The sequence below is a fragment of the Pleurodeles waltl genome, chromosome 11 (assembly GCF_031143425.1).
Source record: "Pleurodeles waltl isolate 20211129_DDA chromosome 11, aPleWal1.hap1.20221129, whole genome shotgun sequence".
NCBI classification, from domain to species: Eukaryota; Metazoa; Chordata; class Amphibia; order Caudata; family Salamandridae; genus Pleurodeles; species Pleurodeles waltl.
This window is the reverse complement of record NC_090450.1, coordinates 935,642,440-935,667,125: the sequence shown is the minus strand read 5'-3', so window position 1 is coordinate 935,667,125 and position 24,686 is coordinate 935,642,440. Positions and strand designations below refer to the sequence as shown.

The window sequence follows — 24,686 nt, the reverse complement described above, 5'->3', positions numbered from 1 at the left end:
CCCCCAGGCAGGAGCTGTAACACCTGGCGGTGAGCCTCAAAGGCTCACCCCTTTGTCACAGCCCAGCAGGGCACTCCAGCTTAGTGGAGTTGCCCGCCCCCTCCGGCCACGGCCCCCACTTTTGGCGGCAAGGCTGGAGGGAACAAAGAAAGCAACAAGGAGGAGTCACTGGCCAGTCAGGACAGCCCCTAAGGTGTCCTGAGCTGAGGTGACTCTAACTTTTAGAAATCCTCCATCTTGCAGATGGAGGATTCCCCCAATAGGGTTAGGATTGTGACCCCCTCCCCTTGGGAGGAGGCACAAAGAGGGTGTACCCACCCTTAGGGCTAGTAGCCATTGGCTACTAACCCCCCAGACCTAAACACGCCCTTAAATTTAGTATTTAAGGGCTACCCTGAACCCTAGAAGATTAGATTCCTGCAACAACAAGAAGAAGGACTGCCCAGCTGAAAACCCCTGCAGAGGAAGACCAGAAGACAACAACTGCCTTGGCTCCAGAAACTCACCGGCCTGTCTCCTGCCTTCCAAAGAACTCTGCCCCAGCGACGCCTTCCAAAGGGACCAGCGACCTCTGAATCCTCTGAGGATTGCCCTGCTTCGACGACGACAAGAAACTCCCGAGGACAGCGGACCTGCTCCAAAAAGACTGCAACTTTGTTTTAAGAAGCAGCTTTAAAGAACCCTGCAACTCCCCCGCAAGAAGCGTGAGACTTGCAACACTGCACCCGGCGACCCCGACTCGGCTGGTGGAGAACCAACACCTCAGGGAGGACCCCCGGACTACTCTACGACTGAGTACCAAAACCTGTCCCCCCTGAGCCCCCACAGCGCCGCCTGCAGAGGGAATCCCGAGGCTTCCCCTGACCGCGACTCTCTGAAACCTAAGTCCCGACGCCTGGAAAAGACCCTGCACCCGCAGCCCCCAGGACCTGAAGGACCGGACTTTCACTGGAGAAGTGACCCCCAGGAGTCACTCTCCCTTGCCCAAGTGGAGGTTTCCCCGAGGAAGCCCCCCCTTGCCTGCCTGCAGCGCTGAAGAGATCCCTTGATCTCTCATTGACTAACATTGCGAATCCGACGCTTGTTTCTACACTGCACCCGGCCGCCCCCGCGCTGCTGAGGGTGAAATTTCTGTGTGGGCTTGTGTCCCCCCCGGTGCCCTACAAAACCCCCCTGGTCTGCCCTCCGAAGACGCGGGTACTTACCTGCAAGCAGACCGGAACCGGGGCACCCCCTTCTCTCCATTCTAGCCTATGCGTTTTGGGCACCACTTTGAACTCTGCACCTGACCGGCCCTGAGCTGCTGGTGTGGTGACTTTGGGGTTGCTCTGAACCCCCAACGGTGGGCTACCTTGGACCAAGAACTGAACCCTGTAAGTGTCTTACTTACCTGGTAAAACTAACAAAAACTTACCTCCCCCAGGAACTGTGAAAATTGCACTGTGTCCACTTTTAAAGTAACTATTTGTGAATAACTTGAAAAGTATACATGCAATTGAAATGATTCAAAGTTCCTAATGTACTTACCTGCAATACCTTTCAAACAAGATATTACATGTTAAATTTGAACCTGTGGTTCTTAAAATAAACTAAGAAAAGATATTTTTCTATACAAAACCTATTGGCTGGATTTGTCTCTGAGTGTGTGTACCTCATTTATTGTCTATGTGTATGTACTACAAATGCTTAACACTACTCCTTGGATAAGCCTACTGCTCGACCACACTACCACAAAATAGAGCATTAGTATTATCTATTTTTACCACTATTTTACCTCTAAGGGGAACCCTTGGACTCTGTGCATGCTATTCCTTACTTTGAAATAGCACATACAGAGCCAACTTCCTACAATGTTGATCCCCTCCATCTTGAAATGACAGTAAAGGATTCACTGATGAATTCCCACAGATTGAGAACTAATCTTAAACCTCAGCTTTTCTTTTCAACTAGAAATATGCAGCTGATGAAGCCAGGAAGTTGTAAAGATATTGTTTCTATGGCTTCTTTTTGAACTAAAGCTAGAATTTCTGAGTTTATCAAGTTCTGGTCTAGACAGGAAAAATACATTTTTTTGGGGGGGATTGAGTTGTACCGGAGTCTCGTAGAATTCCAGTTTGAAACTCTGAATAGTTTCTAGAACCAACGGATCCCATGAAATTCTCTGCCAGTTGTGTACGGAAAGTTTTGTTCTCTTCCAAACCCCCCCCCCCCCCAAAATACCTGATAAAGGAATGATTCTCACCTGTGGTGCCAGAGTCCTGGAAGGAGTTTTGGCAACCCCTGGCTTGCCTTTTCCAGAATCGCCCTCTGAAGCTGCTAGTTCTGGATGAGTAGAAGGTGTAGGACTGGCCTAGATAACCGCCTCTGCCTGATTGGTAGTACTTTCGTTGGTAGTAGTCTCTTTGCGGGCCTTGTAAATATCCCCAGCCGAACACTCACCCCCTAAAGCATCCAGCCCTGCTAAAAAGTGGACAAACGATCTTCTTAAGGGATCCCTGTGCTTTGTCCTGATTGGAATATGTTGCCACAAACTTTGAAAGGTCTTAAAGGAAAGCAGCTCAAAAGTGGAGACCTTGTGCAGCAGGACCTATATCTGAAGAAGCCAGGTCAGTAACTTTAGGGTCTAATTTCATTAGGATGGACCTGCTGCATTCACTATTTTTTGCGCAATTGGTATTTCCTAATTGACAAATGGCCCGCTGGGTCGATTGTACCAAAATCTCTGCGTCAATGAGGGTCTTCGATTCTTTTGTGTGATAGGCCATTTATAGGATCTTAGTTAGGGTGCCTGTCACGTCCAAGAGTTTGTCATGGCATGATTTCCATGCCCAATCCAGCCCTTTCTTTTGGTCCTTAGTATATTTTTTAAGGTAAGTGACAATGGTGGGATCCACTTCCGGGGTATCCGCTACCCTCTCCTGAAGATCGGGTCTGGGGCATTCTGACCGTAGTCGGGCACATACCTCTTTATCAAAATTTTAGAGAATGTGTGCCTGCACATAATCCTCCACTTCCTGCTGTGGTACCCAGGTAGTACCTCTGGAGTGAATGATGCCCCATGGTTTGAAGGTAAGTACTTTAGGTTGCTTACGGGCTGTAAGGTGGTGAGTCTTACTCCTATGTTTACCCTGTTTTGGGCTGTCATCATTATCTGAGGCCTGAGATGAGGAATCCGGTTCCTCTGTGTCAGCCCGAGTGTTTGAGAGGGCGCGCTGTAAGTGTGTTCGCTCGCAAGAGATGCTTCTAGTATCTCGAACGCATCCGTGTGAGGCCCTTTATCCTGCTTAGGCTTCGATATTTTGTCTGTGTCCTGGAGCTTGTCATGGGGAGGTAACCAGCCCTGTTGCTGAGCAAAACCATAAAGATGGTGTTTTACAGGAACAATGGCCTTCATCAATGCATAAATAACTGTCTGGCGTACTCATGTATCCAGGGCGTGGACCAGGTTTTGCTCAAATGACCCAGCTGGGGCTTCCTCATAGTAATAATTGTCTTCCCGTTCTTGATAATCCCCAAACATCATTTTTTGCTTATACTGGTTTGGTATCAGACTTAAATTAGTGGTTTAGGTAATAGCCCTTATTAATAAAGGTGGGGTTCTAGATATAGCCCACAATTGGGGTATTCCGGGGGAGCAATTGCACTAAGTATTTCACTCCAAGCCAGGCCAGATCAGAAGCTTTTAAATAGTGTAGAGAAAGGCCTGAATCGGTCTGGGCAGAGCCTCTGAAAGATTTTTACAACTCTGCGGAACTCTGTCTCGACAGGGCGTCTCCGGGAGCTTGCCTCCTCGAGGGATCGATGAAAGATGCTTTCACTTGTTTGAAAGTCGCCCGCAACGGCCGATCCTGAGCGTGGCAGTCGAAAGAGGATGACCCGGCCTACAGTCACGTCATCCCAGCTCCCAGTGAGTACCACTCCACAGTAATCGGAGCAGAGGCAATGCGGCACCTCGCTCGGAGGGGAGGGATGGCGCCTCCAAAATATCTGCTAAAAGATAGTGCAGCGCGTATAATTGCCGAACAAGCCGGTGTGAAAACAAGCAACATGCTGTACCAAATACAATGATAACAATCATTTATAGAAAGTACTGACAAAGCAAATATATCAAATAACGAAGAGGAACTTAACTGGCTGCGAAGCAGCAAAGAAAGAGGAAGAGAACCTTCATTCAGGAAGTAGTATATGGTCCGCTCTATGGTGGATCCAGTGACTGAGATGGTTTATTGGGAAATGTAGTGTATATTAAACTTTTGATATTGGTTGCTGAAAAAATAAAGCATAGAAAGAGAAGCATAATCTGAGCCTCCGCTCCCGACACAGAATACTAGCTATTTACCTTTGGTGTTTCAGTGCTTCCCCAGTCCTAAGGGTCCTTGGGTGGCAGTCTTGTTTAGTAGTGACTTTCACATTCCATTTTTTAGTATATGGTTTGCCCTCTCCCATCCCCATAGGGGCCCATGATATTTTATGCTTTTATTTATGTGTCTTACGGGTCACTTAGGCGCTGCAGCCAGATGGCAGAAGATCCCAGCAGCCGGTCATCATTGCCTTAGGTGCCTGCAGATGCAGGGGCGTGACTCCTTCGCTCCAAGGATGATTCTTTCTTGCTTCTTTGGGGCAGCTGAAGTCTTGCCAACCCCAGAGAATGCACAGCCGGGGAAATGTTGCCATTACTGAAGAAACAATGTTGCAAGGCAAGGTCATCTTGGGAGTTGTAGGCTTGTTTGGTTCCTGTGAAGTCCAGCAGCGGTTCCGGTGGCCAGGAGCAGAAGAGGTCAATGCAGAGGAGTCCTGGTGGAGTCTTGCAATGCCGAATCTGGGGACCCACCCGCAAGGGAGTCCCTAAATAGCTCTAACAGGGGGCTTGGTCACTCTGCAGGGTGGCCACCTATCAGAGGGGGGTCACTGAACTGATGTTCCCAGGGGCCTCTTCACATCTTGTTTCTAAGATGACAGAATCCAGTGGCCATTTGTAGGAGCTCTGGGCACCACTCCTGGGGTGGTGATGGACAGGGTCCCTGGACTGGTACAAAGCAGATTATGCAAGGAGGGCACCAAAGGGCTTCAAAGCAAGCTGGTGGCATGGGGAGGCTACCCCTCCCCAGACTTGTAACACCTATTTCTAAATAAGAAGGTGTTGCCTCCCTCTCCCGCAGGAAATCCTTTGTTCCGCCTTCTCATGCTTGAGCTGGTCAAGCAGCAGGAGGGCAGGAACCTGTCTGAGGGGCTGCAGCAACGTGGGCTGCCTGCAAACCCTGGAAGACTGGCAGGAGCAATACTGATGGGTCCTCTAAGGAGCCCCCAAAGTGCATGGAATCATGCCACCAATACTGGCATTAGTATTGGGGTATGATTCTGACATGTTTGATACCAAACATGCCTAGGTTCGCAGTTAACCTTAGGTAGCTGGACCACAGGTAGTAAGTGACCACTGGCCAGTACAAGGGCAAAGTGGCTTCCTGCACCTATAAAGTCCAGTGCATTGATACTGGAGGCTGCAGGGGCACCTCTGCTGATGCAGGTGTGCACTCACACATAGGAACCTGCACCCTGCCCTCTGGGCTAGGAGGGCCTACCATAGGGGTAACTTACAGTGACCTAGTGCAGTGACCAGCAGTGAAAGGGTGCATACACCTTCTCACGCAGCCTGCAATGGCAGGCCTGCAGACATAGTTTGCATAGGTTCCCATGGGTGACATAATACATGCTGCAGCTCATGGGGTACCATTAGTGTACCAGTGCCCTGGGTAAGTAGGTACCATATACTAGGGACTTACAGAGTTAAACCATTATGCCAATTGCGGGGTGTAAAGGGTACCAAAGCAATCGAATTTAGAGGAGAGAGCACATTCACTAGGGTCCTCTTTAGCAGGATCAGTCTAAACACTGATAAACAGGCAAAAAGTGGGGGTAACCATGCCAAAAAGAGTGACTTTCTTTCACTCCCTGCTCTGCAAACTGATTTCTAGAGACAGAGACTTCCCTTTCAGGGCCCTAGTTGTGACACACCACTCTCAGTATTCTTCATGGCTCCAGGCTTCTGGCGTGCAAAGTCATGAAAAGAAACTGAGGTCAGTGTGTCAGGGTGGTTCCTATATACAATTGCGATGTCATCACAGCGACCACGATTCCAACAACGGACGCAAAGTCGACCGACACCATTTGACATCAAAGAAGGGTACTGCTTGAAGAAAAATCTCCGGATCCAGTCTGACGCCTCAGGAAATTCTAAGGTAAGGAATCTGCAACTAGGATATGTCTCTACTAGATAATTTGTTACTGAAGGTAAGTAACTTATTCTTTAATAGCAATCACACTACTGTGCAGAGCCAGCGAACTACAGCAAAATACAGGAACCCTATCTACAGTCTCACAAGTACACAGTAGTTGTGAGGACAAAGCTATAGCTCATACCCCAGGTAATATCACAGTTTTTTGTGACTCAGGCTGTACAACTACCCACATTTGGCCAGTATCAAAAGAGACGCAAAAAAGGCACTCCATATGGTTGATTTGAGGAGAGCAGTGATGTATTATCTAAAGTAAACAAGGAACTACTGGAAGGGATACCAGTTCTTTATGTCCTTCTCACCACAAACACAGGGTCACCAGTAACAAAAGGAACCATTGCAAGACAAACATGCCACCCGTCAATGGAGGGACCTGGGGGGGGGAGGGGGGGAATTACTCTAGTGGTGCAGGCAGGGCACAGGGGGGCTTCTCGGGTCAGCCACCGACTGGGCTAGTCAGAGGGTCACCAGATGGTCACTCCTGCACTGGAGTTCGGTTCCTTTTGATCCTGGGGGCTGTGGGTGCAGTGCTTGGTCCAGGCATCGGGTTCTTTGTTCCAGGCAGTCGTGGTCAGGGTGAGCCTCTGGATCCTCTCTGCATGCGTCGCTTTGGGGGCACAGGGGGGTCGCCTCTGGTTACTCACAAGGTGGCAGTTGCCTGCGAGTCCTCTCTGCAGTGTTGGTTCTCTAGAGCTGGAGCCAGAGGCATCTGGTGCAGTGTGTGAAGTCTCACGCTTCTGGCGGGAAGAGTGAGTTCCTTAAAAGTTGCTAAAAAGTTGCAAAGTTGTTGCTGTTCTTGAACAGTGCTGCTGTTCTCTGAAGTTTCTTGGTCCTTTGGTTTCAGGGCAGTCCTCTGAGGCTTCAGAGGTCGCTGGTCCCTGTCGGATGCATCGCTGTGCAGGTTCTTTGAGTCTGGAGACAGGCCGGTAGGGCTGGGGCCAAGTCAGTTGTCGTCTCCGTCGTCTCTGCAGGGCTTTCAGGTCAGCAGTCCTCCTTCTTGGTGTAGGTTGCAGGAATCTGATTTCGCCCCTAAATACTAGATTTAGGGGTGTGTTTAGGTCAGGAGGGCAGTAGCCAATGGCCACTATCCTGGAGGGTGGCTACACCCTCTTTGTGCCTCCTCCCTGAGAGGAGGGGGGCACATCCCTAATCTTATTGGGGGAATCCTCCAATCACAAGATGGAGGATTTCTAAAGGCAGGGGTCACCTCCGCTCAGGGCACCTTGGGGGCAGTCCTGGCTGGTGGGTGACTCCTCCTTGTTTTCCTAATTATCTCCTCCAGCCTTGCTGCCAAAAGTGGGGGCAGTGCCCGGAGGGGCAGGCATCGCCTCTAGCTGGAATGCCCTGGGGTGCTGTAACACAAGGCATGAGCCTTTGAGGCTCACCGCCAGGTATTACAGTTCCTGCAGGGTAAGGTGAGAAGCACCTCCACCCAGTACAGGCTTTGTCCTGGCCACAGAGTGACAAAGGCACTCTCCCCATGTGGCCAGAAACTCGTCTGGTTGTGGCAGGCTGGCAGAAACTGGTCAGCCTAGCACTAGGAGTTGGACTGGTATTCAGGGGGCATCTCTAAGATGCCCTCTGGGTGCATTTTACAATAAATTCCACACTGGCATCAGTGTGCGTTTATTGTGCTGAGAAGTTTGATATCAAACTTCCCATATTTCAGTGTAGCCATTATGGAACTGTGGAGTTTGTGTTTGACAAATTCCCAGACCATATACTCTTTATGGCTACCCTGCACTAAGGTTTTGCTTAGACAATGTAGGGGGATAGTGCTCATGCACACATGCCCTCACCTGTGGTATAATGCACCCTGCCTTAGGGCTGTAAGGCCTGCTAGAGGGGTGACTTACCATGCCACAGGCAGTGTGAGGTGGGCATGGCACTCTGATGGGGTGCCATGTCGACTTAGTCATTTTCTCCCCACCAGCACACACAAGCTGTGAGGCAGTAGTGTGCATGTACTGAGTGAGGGGTCCCCAGGGTGGCATAAGACATGCTGCAGCCCTTAGAGACCTTCCCTGGCATCAAGGCCCCTGGTACCAGGGGTACCATTTACAAGGGACTTATCTGGGTGCCATGGCTGTGCCAATTGTGGGAACAAAGGTACAGTTTAGGGAAGGAACACTGGTGCTGGGGCCTGGTTAGCAGGGTCCTAGTACACTTTCAATCATTACTGGCATCAACAAAAGGCAAAAAGTCAGGGGGTAAGCATGCCAAGAAGGCATTTCCTTACACAAGGTAAGTACGTTTTCAAGCATAAATATATTTTAGTTTCGAAATCGACAGAGTTCTTCAATGTTAACCTATGGAGGAAGTCAATGTTCAGCTAACGCAGGGTTAACAACAACTTACGAAGTCAGTCTCAGAGAGTTAAGATAAGTACTGGCCACGGATCAGAACCACACCAGCAGGTCACGCTGGGCTGCACTGGGGTGGCCCGGAGCAGCAAGGCATTGGGTGCCCAATGGTTTTCTGTGGGAGTAGGTCATCGTGAAGACAAGCTGCAGGCTCTGGCTAGGAAGCCATTTGTGGACAACAAACAGGTAGGTTGTAGACTTGCGTTACTTGGAGATGTAGGTGCACCTTTGGTCCTTTTCTCCAGGGCCTAGGGGCAGGTATCCTTGGGCGTCGGATTTCTATGTCTGTCAGGCCCCCTAGGTTGTGAGCTTTATGCTCTCAGGAGGCCCAGAACAAAAGCCTGTCTGATAGGAGGGTGTAACACAGACTCCCACAGGATGACCTGCTGATTAGCCTTACTAAGGCGGCAAGCCTGAAAGGGCAGCCGCCTTTGAAATATGAATCTGGTGAATGCCCACCAATTAGCTAGTCGGGCGCGCCACCTCCAGGCTCATACCACCCCTAAGGTGGGCTACTGCAAGGTGAACACGAAATTTCAGAGGTAGCCATCTTTGTGATGGGATACCCAGGAATTCTGTGACAGGGATATTCCCACTTCCCACAGGAAGTCGTCATACAGGGGGGCAGTGACCCTCAAGGCTCAGTAGCCCATTGGCTACTACCCTACACACCCTTAACGCACCTAAATTCAGTAATTAGGGGAGCCCCTGACACCAGTGAAGCAAATCCTAACGACCTAAGAAGACCAAGGACACAGAAGAGCTGCAAAGGCAGATCAGGAGAAAAGGAGCAGCTGATCTGGTACCAACCCTGCTGGCCTGTCTTCATCCATTGTTGAAATCTGTGCCAAAGTCAACTCGTCCTGCAGCTGTGACTCTGGAAACCTGAGAGGACTGCCTGCCTTCAATAAAAACTCAAGATCTCCCATGAGCAGTGGCCCTGTTCTCCAGCAGACTCCAAAAGAAGGGCGTCTGAAGCCTCAGGAAACGCAAAAACTTGACACCTTAAGTCACCACTGCAACTGCCGCCTCCAACCCGAGTTGAAGTGGACTACCGAGGCCAACAAGGTTCCCTAGCCCTCCAGTGTCCAAGTCCATTGTGGTTTCACCCCTGTTGGACTCCCCAACAACGCTTGCAGTCTCTGCATGCAGCCCCCCTCCACCGTGACTACTCTGGTAAAGAAAATATGACACCCAAGGACACCTCTCCAGCTGTCACCCCAGAGCCATGGAGAAAAGGACTAAAGCTTTGTGAGGCATGAGCCCCGCTGTTGGTTCAGCCCGACTGGTCTCCGTGCCAGAGCCTGCAGCCTCTTTTCGCAGTGACCGATCTCTATTGAACAAAATTAGGCACTCAGTGCTGTTTTGCTCCCTGCACTCAACCACCCGTGCTGCTAGTGGTGTACTACTGGTGGTGCCTTGGATCTTGCCCACTACTCACCTTAACTCCTAGAGATTGATCTTGTAAGACGCTGTACTCGTTTGCAGAACTTGATTTCCTCCCCTAGGATAGCATTGCAGAACTCAGAAATTGCTGTGTCCTCTTTTCAAAGTGAAAAATGTTCCTATTTAAAAACATACCTGAATTATTTTTCTTTGATGCCTAAATACATATATATAAAGATACTTGCTCTTTTTATAAATTGATGTGGATCACCTTTTTAGGGTTGAGCCTGCGAGTGCATGCAGTAGCGCATGAGTCTTGTATGCAAGGGTATGTTGTGTTCAGTGCAGGGCTTGGAGTCCGCCTGTTACTCACCATTTGTTGGTTTGTATAGCACTCCTCTTTACAGCCTTATAATTTCTCAAGGCATGTCTGGCATCACTTCCGTTTCTGTGTGTGGAGCAGGCATCAAGCACTAATTGATGCAACTTAATTAGTGCCCATCCGCTGCTTCCAACGTGATTGAGGTACTATTTGTTGTTTTTAACTTTGAGTGCCCCATAAACAGAAGGCTTGTGACTGGCAAAAACTTGCCCAGCAGGCACAGAATTGCAAAGTTTTATTTTTTTAAAGCTAACTTTATTATATTTTGCCAAGTCTTCTTTTCTCAGTTTCGTCTCATGTTTTCTTGTGCTTTTGCTCGTGGGCGCTGTTGCCAAAAGGTGACGATTAACTTGTTTGAAATATGCAAGACCTATTGCATTGCAAAGGCTTGTTCAGTTGTCTCATTCATCGACTATTGTGTGTTTTTGTGAATGCCTTGCACTCCTCTGTGTTAAGCCCAAGGCTGCAAGACCACACTACCTCTAAATAGAGCTTTTGGGGATTGCATAAAAAGTCCTGCCCACTCATTGGGGAACCCCTGGACCCTTTACACGTTATTTACATACCATATAACGGGCCAGCTCCCTACAGTTAGGCACTCTGCCTCATCTGTGTTTGTGAAGTCTCACTGTTAATCTATTATTTCTGTTCTGCAGATTCCAATCGCCATCAGTGGTATTAAGGGAATGGGCTTCCTCATGAAGCATTGCATTGAAGCAGAGGGTGGAGATCTGCCTCCAAAGGTTGCTGGCCTCTTCATTAAGGTATGTTCACAAAGTGATGAAGGATTTGCTATTAAGCTGTTCAAACCTTTTGAATATATTTATAGTGCTGCTAGAAATGTAGATCTTACTGCTTCCCAATGGATAATGCTATAGAGCTTCTATCTGCCTCTTAAATAACTTTAAAAACAAAAAGAAAAGGATAGATGTGCTGATTTACCTTAACCTATATATATCATTAAATAAAATGTACATCTTTTCTGGTTATAGATGCATCCAAAAGTACTCTTCCTGCTGAAAACTAAACAATATGGCTTTCCCTGGTCCTGCCCAGTTCCGACCCCTACCTTAACTAAATGAGCAGGCCGTTTTGTAGACGTTTTCCTGCAGAGTACCTCCAAACATGCTTCTAAAACCGAGGGTGGAATCCCATCCTCATTCTCTATTAATTCAAACATTGAGAAAAGTGTTGGCCTGTTTATTTAATTAAGGTAGAGAAAAACAGACTTGGTCAGAGGAGGGTTTTCATCTCTTTTTGGAGTACAAGTGTTTTCTTGGTTACAAATGGGGTGGAAAAATAGGTAGTGTGCCAAGTTCCACAGCCTCTAGTAATACCTGTGATCTCACTTTAAGGTAATTGATTTTTAGTTAAGTAGGCATTGCAAGCATTAATGTTGCTTTTGGGCTTCACTGCAGACTGTAAGGGTAGATTAAAACTGCTAAATACTTTGCTATTTGGTGAGGCACTGGAGGACCCCATGCCAAGAGAAATATAAAGGTTGGTCTAAAGCTAGGTTATGATCCCATTCCTGAGGCCACTCCGGCGACAGATCGTCTTCACTATCTAAATCCTTTGGAAAATCCAGAAAGAAGCATAAGAAATCCAATCAGGACTCAGTCCTGTCCTACCACTCCATTTCCCAAGAAGGCGCAATGGTGTCATTGTGCCTCCAAATCGTGATCTCGAAGTCACTCTACTTTGGAGTCATTTTCTGGCCGTTAATCTACAGCAGTCGGAAGTTCTGGGACCGTCTGTGATGCTGCAGCAAGTCAATGGCTTCTGCAAACCCATACTGCAGCTTTATGGCACGTTACTGGCGTCCTCTGGCATGCCTATGGGCCCCAATGTGCCAAAAGGCCTCCCAACTAGGCTTCCACTGGCAAGTCCATCTTTTGTGTCAGCTAGATCTCTGGACCAATTTTGCTACCAGTTCTGTCCCCAGAGCCCCCCACCGGAATGCGATCTACCACTACCATTGCCATCAACTGCAGATGACGACAGCCAACCTGTAGTGCTATCTGACGCTAAGACGGCACTGCCTCGCCCAATGCCAGGTTCTCCTTTAGCTGGGCCGCAACCTTCCTAACACTCGTCTGATACTGATACAGTGCTTCTACTTTGCAGGAAGGCTCTTGTGAATTGTTATGAATTATTTAACACAGACTCTAATATTGGGGGCTATGAGGCTGGGAATGAGATTGCCCAGCCATACCAGGAGGACAGCTGGTACAATGATCTGGATACCTCCCCAGACACCTTACTAGTTTCTCCCCTCCTGAGGCCTGCCACAGAAAACGCACATCCTTAGCTACAGTTATTCAAAGGGTGCAGGAGGTTCTTGAACTTCATCTTTCTACCGAGGAAAGTAAATCAAATTTGTTGATTGGGTTTTGCGGCCTTGTCAGTGGATTTCTGAGGCTTTTACCAATGTGCTTTTAGCTACCTGGGTCAAACCCTACTCAGGCCGACTTGTAAATTACCAGGCATCTTCAACAAGAAGAACATTACCAAAGGTAAGTAACTTGCTCATGTTGCACATTGGTATTTAGAAGCTAGCAGCCCCTTGTAGCTCACTCTAATATTTAATGACGCTGTATGGTAATTGCTGCAAGGTGGCATTGATGCCTAAAAACGGGGCATTAATGATAATGAGGGTCCAGACTGGTGGTGCTCTGGGATGGTCAGTAGTTTCAGGCATAGCCTTCCATTTCTATGCGTTGGTACGAACAACTGGCTTCTCCTACAGTGTAAAAGAAGAACAAATTGGCATGCCATTTGAAAGTCGTCACCTTTAGGGGTAAAGACTTATGTTTCGTAAGAGCATTTTAAACCAGATCAAGCAGCAGTGAGAGCTTTCAGACTTCTCCCTTCAAAATATTTCACAAACTGAATAGTAGACCGCACAGTCACCAGTTTGGAAGACAGTTGACAAAGTAGGATCCGCAGAACTCGGCATTATTTCATCCAAACAGGGAATGAGGATCTTCAAGAAGCAGGCAAAAACAGACTTCCTCCTCTTCTGTGACAGTGCATACATACAGAGTGAAAGTGCGCTATTTAATAGGGCACTGGGGATGCTCCTCCACCAGGTAAAGAAAATAGACCGATCAAAGCTGTCGGCAATCGACAAACCAATGGAGAATTGCAAACTCCATCTGGCTACTCTCACGTTATGATCATGCTTAGTGGGATGAGGTGGAAGAGCTCCTCCAGCATCTCACAGAGGAGTTAAAAAAGCAGAGTCAAGGTTGTCTCAGAAAAGAAACTCATTTCTAACACCACCTTCCACTGTGCCCTAGACACAGCTGATACCGCAGCGTGGGGCATTAACTCTAGTGTACTGATTCAGCCACACACTTGGCTGCGTGTCCTTTGTTTTAAATCAGCTTTTCCCAACCTGGGAGCACTTCTTTGGACCACAGTTTGATGAAATGCTGAAAAAAATCAAAAGGACACAGACACCACAAAGGCAAAGCGATCTCTCTAAACGCCTTCTCCACAGAAGTCCTTTGAAAGATCCAACTGTAAAAGGGACTCTAAAACCACCTTCCTCCTGGCAATTACCTCCTATCAGAGGCAGCAGCACCAACAGACACACTCACAGAGCTACTCCAGGGAAAGTTACAAAGGCAGTAGCTCCGGAGGAAGAGATGCTGTGGCTAAGTTATCACTACCACAAAGCAGTGACTCCCTTGAATCATTACATTCAGGATTGTCTCAGTTGGTTTTTAATCTTACTAACACCATAGTTAAAGGATTAAACTAGACAAGTGATTTGTGAAGTAATTTTAGTTTATATTCCCTTTCAACAGGATCCCTGCTCTATCCAGAAAGACTAATTTCAGCACTCCCTCAGAGTTATTTTAACAACGAGGTTGAGTCCGCCCAGGTGGTATCATCTTACCTGGGTGGGGGTAGGTGGATAAATGATGAAGCATGACACTATAATGTGTGAGAGACCACCTAGTCCGTAAGGGGAACACCCCCACCTTTCATTGAACTCCCGGCCACCACTGCCACATTCCATGTTTACGAGTAGATCACCAAGTTGGTGAACTACCAACCAGTGGAACGGGCCAACGTAGCCCGTTCCTGACATCCCCCATACATATTGTGTTGTTGACTCCCTTTTCCTACCCTGTTCACACTACACCTTTCAGAGGAAGACTGCAGGGCTTGGCAGGGCCTCACCTCCGATCAGTGGGTTTTTTCCATCATTAAGCAGGGATACTCCTTAAAACTCACCTCAACCCCACCAGACACTCCTCCCGGCATACACATCCTCCCCCAGGAACACCAGGGCTTGCTTCAGGAGGAAGTAGAGGTACTCACAAAGAGGCCATAGAGCCAGTGCTGCTCCTCCACCATTGGCAGTTGAGTGTTCTACTTGTACTTTCTCATCCCCACAAAGGACGGGTGTAGGAAGTTGGCTCTGTATGTACTATATCAAAATGAGATATAGTGTGCACAGGGTCCTTGGGTTCCCCAAGAGGCTTGACAGAGGCAATAATAGATACTACTAATGCTCTATTTGTGGTAGTGGGTTCGAGCAGTTAGCCTTATCAGAGGGTAGTGTTAAGCATTTGTTGCATACACACAAGCAGCAGAAGAAACACACACCCAAATACTTAACTCCAGAACAATAGGATTTTATATAGAAAAATATATTTTTGTTACTTTATTACTAGAACCACAAGACTCAGTTCAGAAGTGTAGGAAGTTGGCTCTGTATGTGCTATTTCAAAGTAAGGAATAGCATGCACAGAGTCCAAGGGTTCCCCTTAGAGGTAAGATAGTGGCAAAAAGAGATAATACTAATGCTCTATTTTGTGGTAGTGTGGTCGAGCAGTAGGCATATCCAAGGAGTAGTGTTAAGCATTTGTTGTACATACACATAGACAGTAAATGAGGTACACACACTCAGAGACAAATCCAGCCAATAGGTTTTGTTATAGAAAAATATATTTTCTTAGTTTATTTTAAGAACCACAGGTTCAAATTTTACATGTAATAGCTCTTTTGAAAGGTATTGCAGGTAAGTACTCTAGGAACTTTGAATCATTACTTTAGCATGTATACTTTTTACATAAAACACAATAAGCTGTTTTAAAAGTGGACACAGTGCAATTTTCACAGTTCCTGGGGGAGGTAAGTTATTGTTAGTTTCAACAGGTAAGTAAGGCACTTACAGGTTTCAGTTTGAGGTCCAAGGTAGCCCACCGTTGGGGGTTCAGAGCAACCCCAAAGTTATCACACCAGCAGCTCAGGGCCGGTCAGGTGCAAAGGTCAAAGAGGTGCCCAAAACACATAGGCTATAATGAAGAGAAGGGGGTGCCCCGGTTCCAGTCTGCCAGCAGGTAAGTACCCGCGTCTTCGGAGGGCAGACCAGGGGGGTTTTGTAGGGCACCGGGGGGACACAAAGTAGCACAGAAAGTACACCCTCAGCAGCGCGGGGGCGGCCGGGTGCAGTGTGCAAACACGCGTCGGGTTTCCTTCAGGTTTCAATGGGAGACCAAGGGGTCTCTTCAGCGATGCAGGCAGGCAAGGGGGGGGCTCCTCGGGGTAGCCACCACCTGGGAAAGGGAGAGGGCCTCCTGGGGGTCACTCCTGCACAGAAGTTCTGTTTCTTTAGGGGCTGGGGGCTGCGGGTGCAGGGTCTTTTCCAGCCGTCGGGAAATGGAGTTCAGACAGTCGCGGTCAGGGGGAGCCAGGGGATTCCCTCTGCAGGCGTCGCTGTGGGGACTCAGGGGGGACAACTTTGGTTACTCACAGTCGTAGAGTCGCCGGAGGGTCCTCCCTGAGTTGGTTGTTCTCCACCAGTCGAGTCGGGGTCGCCGGGTGCAGTGTTGCAAGTCTCACGCTTCTTGCGGGGAGTTGCAGGGGTCTTTAAATCTGCTCCTTGTAACAAAGTTGCAGTTCTTTTGGAGCAGTGCCGCTGTCCTCGGGAGTTTCTTGTCTTTTTCGAAGCAGGGCAGTCCTCAGAGGATTCAGAGGTCGCTGGTCCCTTGGAAAGCGTCGCTGGAGCAGGTTTCTTTGGAAGGCAGGAGACAGGCCGGTAAGTCTGGGGCCAAGGCAGTTGGTGTCTTCTGTTCTTCCTCTGCAGGGGTTTTTCAGCTCAGCAGTCCTTCTTCTTGTTAGTTGCAGGAATCTAAATTCTTAGGTTCAGGGAAGCCCTTAAATACTAAATTTAAGGGCGTGTTTAGGTCTGGGGGGTTAGTAGCCAATGGCTACTAGCCCTGAGGGTGGGTACACCCTCTTTGTGCCTCCTCCCAAGGGGAGGGGGTCACATCCCTAATCCTATTGGGGGAATCCTCCTTCTACAAGATGGAGGATTTCTAAAAGTCAGAGTCACCTCATCTCAGGACACCTTAGGGGCTGTCCTGACTAGCCAGTGACTCCTCCTTGTTTTTCTCATTTATCTCTCCTGGACTTGACGACAAAAGTGGGGGCTGTGTCCAGGGGGCGGGCATCTCCACTAAGCTGGAGTGTCCTGCGGTGCTGTGACAAAGGGGTGAGCCTTTGAGGCTCACCGCCAGGTGTTACAGCTCCTGCCTGGGGGAGGTGTTAGCATCTCCACCCAGTGCAGGCTTTGTTACTGGCCTCAGAGTGACAAAGGCACTCTCCCCATGGGGCCAGCAACATGTCTCGGTTGTGGCAGGCTGCTGGAACCAGTCAGCCTACACTGAACAATTGGGTAAAATACAGGGGGCATCTCTAAGATGCTCTCTGTGTGCATTTTTTAATAAATCCAACACTGGCATCAGTGTGGGTTTATTATTCTGAGAAGTTTGATACCAAACTTCCCAGTATTCAGTGTAGCCATTATGGAGCTGTGGAGTTCGTTTTTGACAGACTCCCAGCCCATATACTCTTATGGCTACCCTGCACTTACAATGTCTAAGGTTTTGCTTAGACACTGTAGGGGCATAGTGCTCATGCACATATGCCCTCACCTGTGGTATAGTGCACCCTGCCTTAGGGCTGTAAGGCCTACTAGAGGGGTGACTTACCTATGCCACAGGCAGTGGGAGGTTGGCATGGCACCCTGAGGGGAGTGCCATGTCGACTTACTCGTTTTGTTCTCACCAGCACACACAAGCTGGCAAGCAGTGTGTCTGTGCTGAGTGAGGGGTCCCCAGGGTGGCACAAGATATGCTGCAGCCCTTAGAGACCTTCCCTGGCATCAGGGCCCTTGGTACCAGGGGTACCAGTTACAAGGGACTTACCTGGATGCCAGGGTGTGCCAATTGTGGAATCAAAAGCACATTTTAGGTGAAAGAACACTGGTGCTGGGGCCTGGTTAGCAGGGTCCCAGCACACTTCTCAGTCAAGTCAGCAGCATCAGTATCAGGCAAAAAGTGGGGGGTAACTGCAACAGGGAGCCATTTCTTTACAAGAAGTAAATACTGTTGCAGGTAAGTACTTAGCATAGACATCAATGTAACTTTGTTTCACTTTAGTCAAGTAAACAGTTTTTAAGAAAACAGAGAACATCTATTCTAAAAGTGGACACTGCATTTTTAGAACATTTCCTGGGAGAAGAAAATAAAGTACAGTTTTAGAGGTAAGTACACGACTTATAGTTCCAGTCTCCGGGTTATAGGTAGTCCACAGTTGGGGGTTAAAGTCAACCCCAAACACTCCCCACCAGCAACACTGTGCCGACCGGGTGCAGAGGTCAAAGTTGAGCAATTTTAACCTGGGCTCCTATGGAGACGGGGTACTCAGAATTCGGTCTGCCAGCAGGTGAGTACCCGTGGCTTGGAGGGCAGACCAGGGCAGATTAGAGGAGCACTGGAGGGGCCCCAAGTGGGCACCAATCCCACACCCTCAGCGGCATTGGGGTGGACGGGTGCAAACAGGGCATCGGGTTTCCAATGAAACTCTGAGGGGACCCGGGGGTCACTCAGGTGTTGTAGTCTGGGAGGAGGGTTAGGGGGGGGGGGGGGGGGTGGTGTCTCGGGCACACCACCGGTTGGACAGGGAAGAGGGCCGCCTGTTGATCGTCGCTGCACTGGGTGTCGATTTCTGGATGTGGGTGCAGTGGGTCCTTTGGCGTTGGTTATCTTTGTCCAGGGCAGTCGCGGTCAGGGAGGGTCCTCCAGATTCTCTCTGCAGGCGTCGTCGTGGAGAGGTCAACCCAGGGTGGGCACTTGGTCTCCGTTGCCTGGGGGTCCTCTCTGGTGGGTTGGGCCACCTAGACTCGTGCTGTGGGCATCTGGTGCAGAGTGGTTAGGACTCACACTTCTGGAGTGAGTAGGCAGTCCTTCAGAAGAGGTTTCTTCTTCTGTTCTTCTTTGGACTGGGCTGATGTCCAAGGGAGTTCTCGATCCTCTGTGATGCAGGCAGTCCTCTGGAGGTTTTTCAGAGGTTGCTGGACCTGCAGGACGTGTTGCTTTTCTTCTGCAGTTTCTTTGAAGCAGGAGACAGGCCGGTAGGGCTGGGGCCAAGTCAGTTATAGTCTCCATTCCTTCTCTGCTGGGGTTTCCGCTAAGCAGTGCTTCTTCTTCTTGTGAGATCATCAGTAATCTGACTAGCTTGGTTTAAGGAGCCCTTAAATACAAGATTTAGGGGCGTTTTAGGGGTCAGAGGGCAGTAGCCAATGGCTACTGTCCCTGAGGGTGGCTACACACTCCTTGTGACCACTCCCTTTGGGGAGGGGGACACATATCTATTCCTATTGGTCCCTGTCCTCCAAACCAAGATGGAGGATTCTGCAGGGAGGGAGCTCTTGGTGGTCTAAGCCTTCATTTCCCAAGTAATTCCTTGGTGCATTCCCTACCTCTCCAGCGGATAGGAAATCTGTAAGGAAATGCCTCCTTGGCATGGTTGCCCCCTGACTTTTTGCCTTTGCTGATGCTATGTTTACAATTGAAAGTGTGCTGAGGCCTGCTAACCAGGCCCCAGCACCAGTGTTCTTTCCCTAACCTGTACTTTTGTATCCACAATTGGCAGACCCTGGCATCCAGATAAGTCCCTTGTAACTGGTACTTCTAGTACCAAGGGCCCTGATGCCAAGGAAGGTCTCTAAGGGCTGCAGCATGTCTTATGCCACCCTGGAGACCTCTCACTCAGCACAGACACACTGCTTGCCAGCTTGTGTGTGCTAGTGAGGACAAAACGAGTAAGTCGACATGGCACTCCCCTCAGGGTGCCATGCCAGCCTCTCACTGCCTATGCAGTATAGGTAAGACACCCCTCTAGCAGGCCTTACAGCCCTAAGGCAGGGTGCACTATACCATAGGTGAGGGTACCAGTGCATGAGCATGGTACCCCTACAGTGTCTAAACAAAACCTTAGACATTGTAAGTGCAGGGTAGCCATAAGAGTATATGGTCTGAGAGTTTGTCAAACACGAACTCCACAGCACCATAATGGCTACACTGAAAACTGGGAAGTTTGGTATCAAACTTCTCAGCACAATAAATGCACACTGATGCCAGTGTACATTTTATTGTAAAACACACCACAGAGGGCACCTTAGAGGTGCCCCCTGAAACTTAACCGACTGTCTGTGTAGGCTGACTAGTTCCAGCAGCCTGCCACACCGGAGACATGTTGCTGGCCCCATGGGGAGAGTGCCTTTGTCACTCTGAGGCCAGTAACAAAGCCTGCACTGGGTGGAGATGCTAACACCTCCCCCAGGCAGGAGCTGTGACACCTGGCGGTGAGCCTCAAAGGCTCACCCCTTTGTCACAGCCCAGCAGGGCACTCCAGCTTAGTGGAGTTGCCCGCCCCCTCCGGCCACGGCCCCCACTTTTGGCGGCAAGGCTGGAGGGAACAAAGAAAGCAACAAGGAGGAGTCACTGGCCAGTCAGGACAGCCCCTAAGGTGTCCTGAGCTGAAGTGACTCTAACTTTTAGAAATCCTCCATCTTGCAGATGGAGGATTCCCCCAATAGGGTTAGGATTGTGACCCCCTCCCCTTGGGAGGAGGCACAAAGAGGGTGTACCCACCCTCAGGGCTAGTAGCCATTGGCTACTAACCCCCCAGACCTAAACACGCCCTTAAATTTAGTATTTAAGGGCTACCCTGAACCCTAGAAAATTAGATTCCTGCAACTACAAGAAGAAGGACTGCCTAGCTGAAAACCCCTGCAGAGGAAGACCAGAAGACGACAACTGCCTTGGCTCCAGAAACTCACCGGCCTGTCTCCTGCCTTCCAAAGATCCTGCTCCAGCGACGCCTTCCAAAGGGACCAGCGACCTCGACATCCTCTGAGGACTGCCCCTGCTTCGAAAAGACAAGAAACTCCCGAGGACAGCGGACCTGCTCCAAGAAAAGCTGCAACTTTGTTTCCAGCAGCTTTAAAGAACCCTGCAAGCTCCCCGCAAGAAGCGTGAGACTTGCAACACTGCACCCGGCGACCCCGACTCGGCTGGTGTCGATCCAACACCTCAGGAGGGACCCCAGGACTACTCTAAGACTGTGAGTACAAAAACCTGTCCCCCCTGAGCCCCACAGCGCCGCCTGCAGAGGGAATCCCGAGGCTTCCCCTGACCGCGACTCTTTGAATCCAAAGTCCCGACACCTGGGAGAGACCCTGCACCCGCAGCCCCCAGGACCTGAAGGACCGGACTTTCACTGGAGGAGTGACCCCCAGGAGTCCCTCTCCCTTGATCAAGTGGAGGTTTCCACGAGGAACCCCCCCCTTGCCTGCCTGCAGCGCTGAAGAGATCCCGAGATCTCTCATAGACTAACATTGCGAACCCGACGCTTGTTTCTACACTGCACCCGGCCGCCCCCGCGCCGCTGAGGGTGAAATTTCTGTGTGGGCTTGTGTCCCCCCCCGGTGCCCTACAAAACCCCCCTGGTCTGCCCTCCGAAGACGCGGGTACTTACCTGCAAGCAGACCGGAACCGGGGCACCCCCTTCTCTCCATTCTAGCCTATGTGTTTTGGGCACCACTTTGAACTCTGCACCTGACCGGCCCTGAGCTGCTGGTGTGGTGACTTTGGGGTTGCTCTGAACCCCCAACGGTGGGCTACCTTGGACCAAGAACTAAGCCCTGTAAGTGTCTTACTTACCTGGTTAACCTAACAAATACTTACCTCCCCTAGGAACTGTGAAAATTGCACTAAGTGTCCACTTTTAAAACAGCTATTTGTGAATAACTTGAAAAGTATACATGCAATTTTGATGATTTGAAGTTCCTAAAGTACTTACCTGCAATACCTTTCGAATGAGATATTACATGTTAAATTTGAACCTGTGGTTCTTAAAATAAACTAAGAAAAGATATTTTTCTATATAAAAACCTATTGGCTGGATTTGTCTCTGAGTGTGTGTACCTCATTTATTGTCTATGTGTATGTACAACAAATGCTTAACACTACTCCTTGGATAAGCCTACTGCTCGACCACACTACCACAAAATAGAGCATTAGTATTATCTATTTTTACCACTATTTTACCTCTAAGGGGAACCCTTGGACTCTGTGCATGCTATTCCTTACTTTGAAATAGCACATACAGAGCCAACTTCCTACAAAATCCAAAAGGCTAGACACCTTAGGCAAGCAACTGCCTGACTGGTATTGTGGTATGTGAACATCCCATGCCATTTGGGCCGTTACTCCCATTTGCTGTGGGATTCTGTTGGGCAGGTGCTGCCTTTGGTCCCAGAGGAGGTCCGGGTCACACTCTTAAGGGATGGCTCATGGGAGAGATACAGCCAAGTTCCCAATCAGATGTGGCTTGGACAGGGACAACTCACTAGGCAGAGCGGTTTCTTCATCTGCTGCCTTAAGGTGCCACACCTGGCTGAGGATGACTGGCTTTTCCGGGGATGTCAAAGCTTTGAAATGGACATGGCCTTTGATGGCTCCCATCTCGTTAGAGACAAGGCGGACTACACACTGGAGTTCTTTAAGGACAACAGGGCTACAGCCAGGTCCTTTCCATGGCCTTCAATCCACCTTTTTTGTGGCCATGGAAGGGGCTTCCACTCACGCCTCTACCCGCCAAACCATCATGGCTCCCAACCTCTGAGTAGGACCCATAGACCTCATGAGTCAGGCAGCCAGAGATCGGCCCAGTCCATCACAACCATCCCCTTGGCAACTTCCAAAACTCCTTTGTTCGCCTTTCAACCATGGGTTCTCCAGGTTGTCCGAAGTGGCTACTCCCTCACCTTCGAGATTAACCCACCCACCCATGCCACCCACTTGCAGTAGACTGACTAAGAACCATCTCTCTGTACTCCACCAGGAAGTGACAGCTTTCTTGGCGAAGGGAGCCATGGTGAGGGTTTTGATGCCAGAAGTAGATCATGGTTGTTACTCCCACTGCTTTCTGGTGCCCAAAAAGGATGGAGGCCTTTGTCCTGTCCTAGCCCTGCACCCTTTCAATTCCTTCCTGAAAAAGGAGTTGTTCAAAATGCACACACTAGCTCAAGTTCTGACTGCCCTCGACCCAGGAGACTGTTGGTAGTGTTGGACTTGCCAGACACATACTTGCCTGTCCACAAGCGTTATCTGTGGTTCACGGTGGACCACAAGCACTTACAATTCGCTGTGCTCACCTTTGGCCTTACTAGTGCCCTTCCGGCGTTCACCAATTTGATGGCGGTGGTTGCAGCTCATCTGCAGTGATCAGGGGTACCAGTCTTACCCTATCTCAGTTTTTACCAAACTGTGCACGTGCAGCACCACACTGCGCCAATAGAAGTAGCCAAGGGCTCCATGTGGATTTTCAGAACAGTAAAGAAAGGCCTCTGCTTAGGTTGGGCAGGCACATGGCAGTCTGCCGGAATGTTATTGCTGCCCGTGTGATCATTAGGCAGGGCATGCCATCATCATTGCAAGTACGTACGTACCTCTTGTTAAACAAGGGCCTTGCTGCCTGTGTAATCATTAGGCAAGGCAGCCCTTTGTTATTACATGTACGTACGGGCGTACGTACATACTTGAAGTGACAGTTGTCTGCCCTGCCTAATGATCGCATGGGCAGCAAGGCCCTTGTTTACTGTTTTTGAGTGAGGAGTCAGCCGAGAGACCGAGAAGGTAGGCGACGTGGCCAACAACGTGCGTGTGTCAGACTCCCGCCCGATGGTGCATGCTACTTAGCTGCCAAGGTTTTAGATTGCTGTGTATGGCATTTTCATAATTTCAGTGTATTTGAGTGACATTTTGATGGCTATGAGTGACACTCTCTGGAGCAACACTTATCAATGAAGACGATGTAAAAATATAGATATCAGAAATTACACTCATTTGAACAACAAGACACTTTTCAGGGAGAAAAATGGAAGTAATCCTGAGGCCGGGCTTATATTGCCCCACCCAGAAAAAGTGACATAATGGGGAGTCGCGGGCAATGGACAATATAGGTCAAGGGAGCCGCAGGTCGAAAAAGTTTGGGAAACACTGCCCTATCTCAACGACTGGCTGTTTAAGGTGGGCTTGCCCCAGGCAGTCATCTCCCACCTTTAATCTACGGTAAACCTTTTGCAATCGCTGGCGTTCACTATCATGGTGCTGAAGTCACACCTGACTCCGTCTCATCAGAGCTGTTCTTGACCCCCTGCAGTTTTAGGCTTATCCTCCCGAACGGTGAGTCCAGGTTATTTAGGCTATGATACCTTACAATCCCGCCTCTATCCTTGGTTACTGTGAGACTGATTCGGAGGATGCTGGGCCTCATGCATCTTGCGTGTGACACATGCCAGATGGCATACACGAGCTCTGCAGGGGGACCTGAATTTCCATTTAGCGCAGCATTAGGGGAACCTACCTGGCATGGTACAAATTTTGGAGGGAAGTGCAAACGGTCTGCAGTAGCAGTTAATGGACCACGATTGGGTCAGTGGCCCAACTAGATCTGACAGTAGTGACAGATGCTTCATTCCTGGGTTGGGGCAGCCATCTGAGAGGTGGAGATCCGAGGCCTCTGATCTTCTGTAGAATCAGGACTCCACATCAGCCTGCTTGAGTTCCAAGCGATCTGGCTGGAATTGAAAGCCTTGCTACCCTCCATCAAGGTAAAGTCAGTGCAGGTGTTCATGGACACTGCAACCGCCATGTGTTACTGCAACAAACAGGGCGGGTTTTGGTCCTGGACCCTTTGTCAAGAGGCCCTGTGCCTTTGGACATGGCTGGAACGTCAGAGCATATCTCTGGTGGATTAACACCTGGCAGGCTCTCTGAATGCCAGAGCAGACAAACTCAGCCACAAATGCCTATCGGATCGCGAATGGTGTCTTCATTCGGAGGTGGTGCAAGTTCTCTTTTAGCAGTGGTGAGAGCCTTGGTTAGACCT

The 24,686-nt window shown here is 49.3% G+C and overlaps 1 protein-coding gene across 2 annotated transcripts in view; it reads left to right on the top strand.

The window, feature by feature from the left end:
- The window catches only part of GCN1 (GCN1 activator of EIF2AK4), a 1,158,386-nt gene that overhangs the window by 1,098,833 nt on the left and 34,867 nt on the right, over window positions 1–24,686 (top strand). For both annotated transcript variants that reach the window (XM_069215038.1, XM_069215039.1), the window contains exon 56: window positions 11,081–11,188. In XM_069215038.1, coding sequence (XP_069071139.1) covers window positions 11,081–11,188 — 108 coding nt within the window. The remainder of the gene's footprint in view (window positions 1–11,080; window positions 11,189–24,686) is intronic.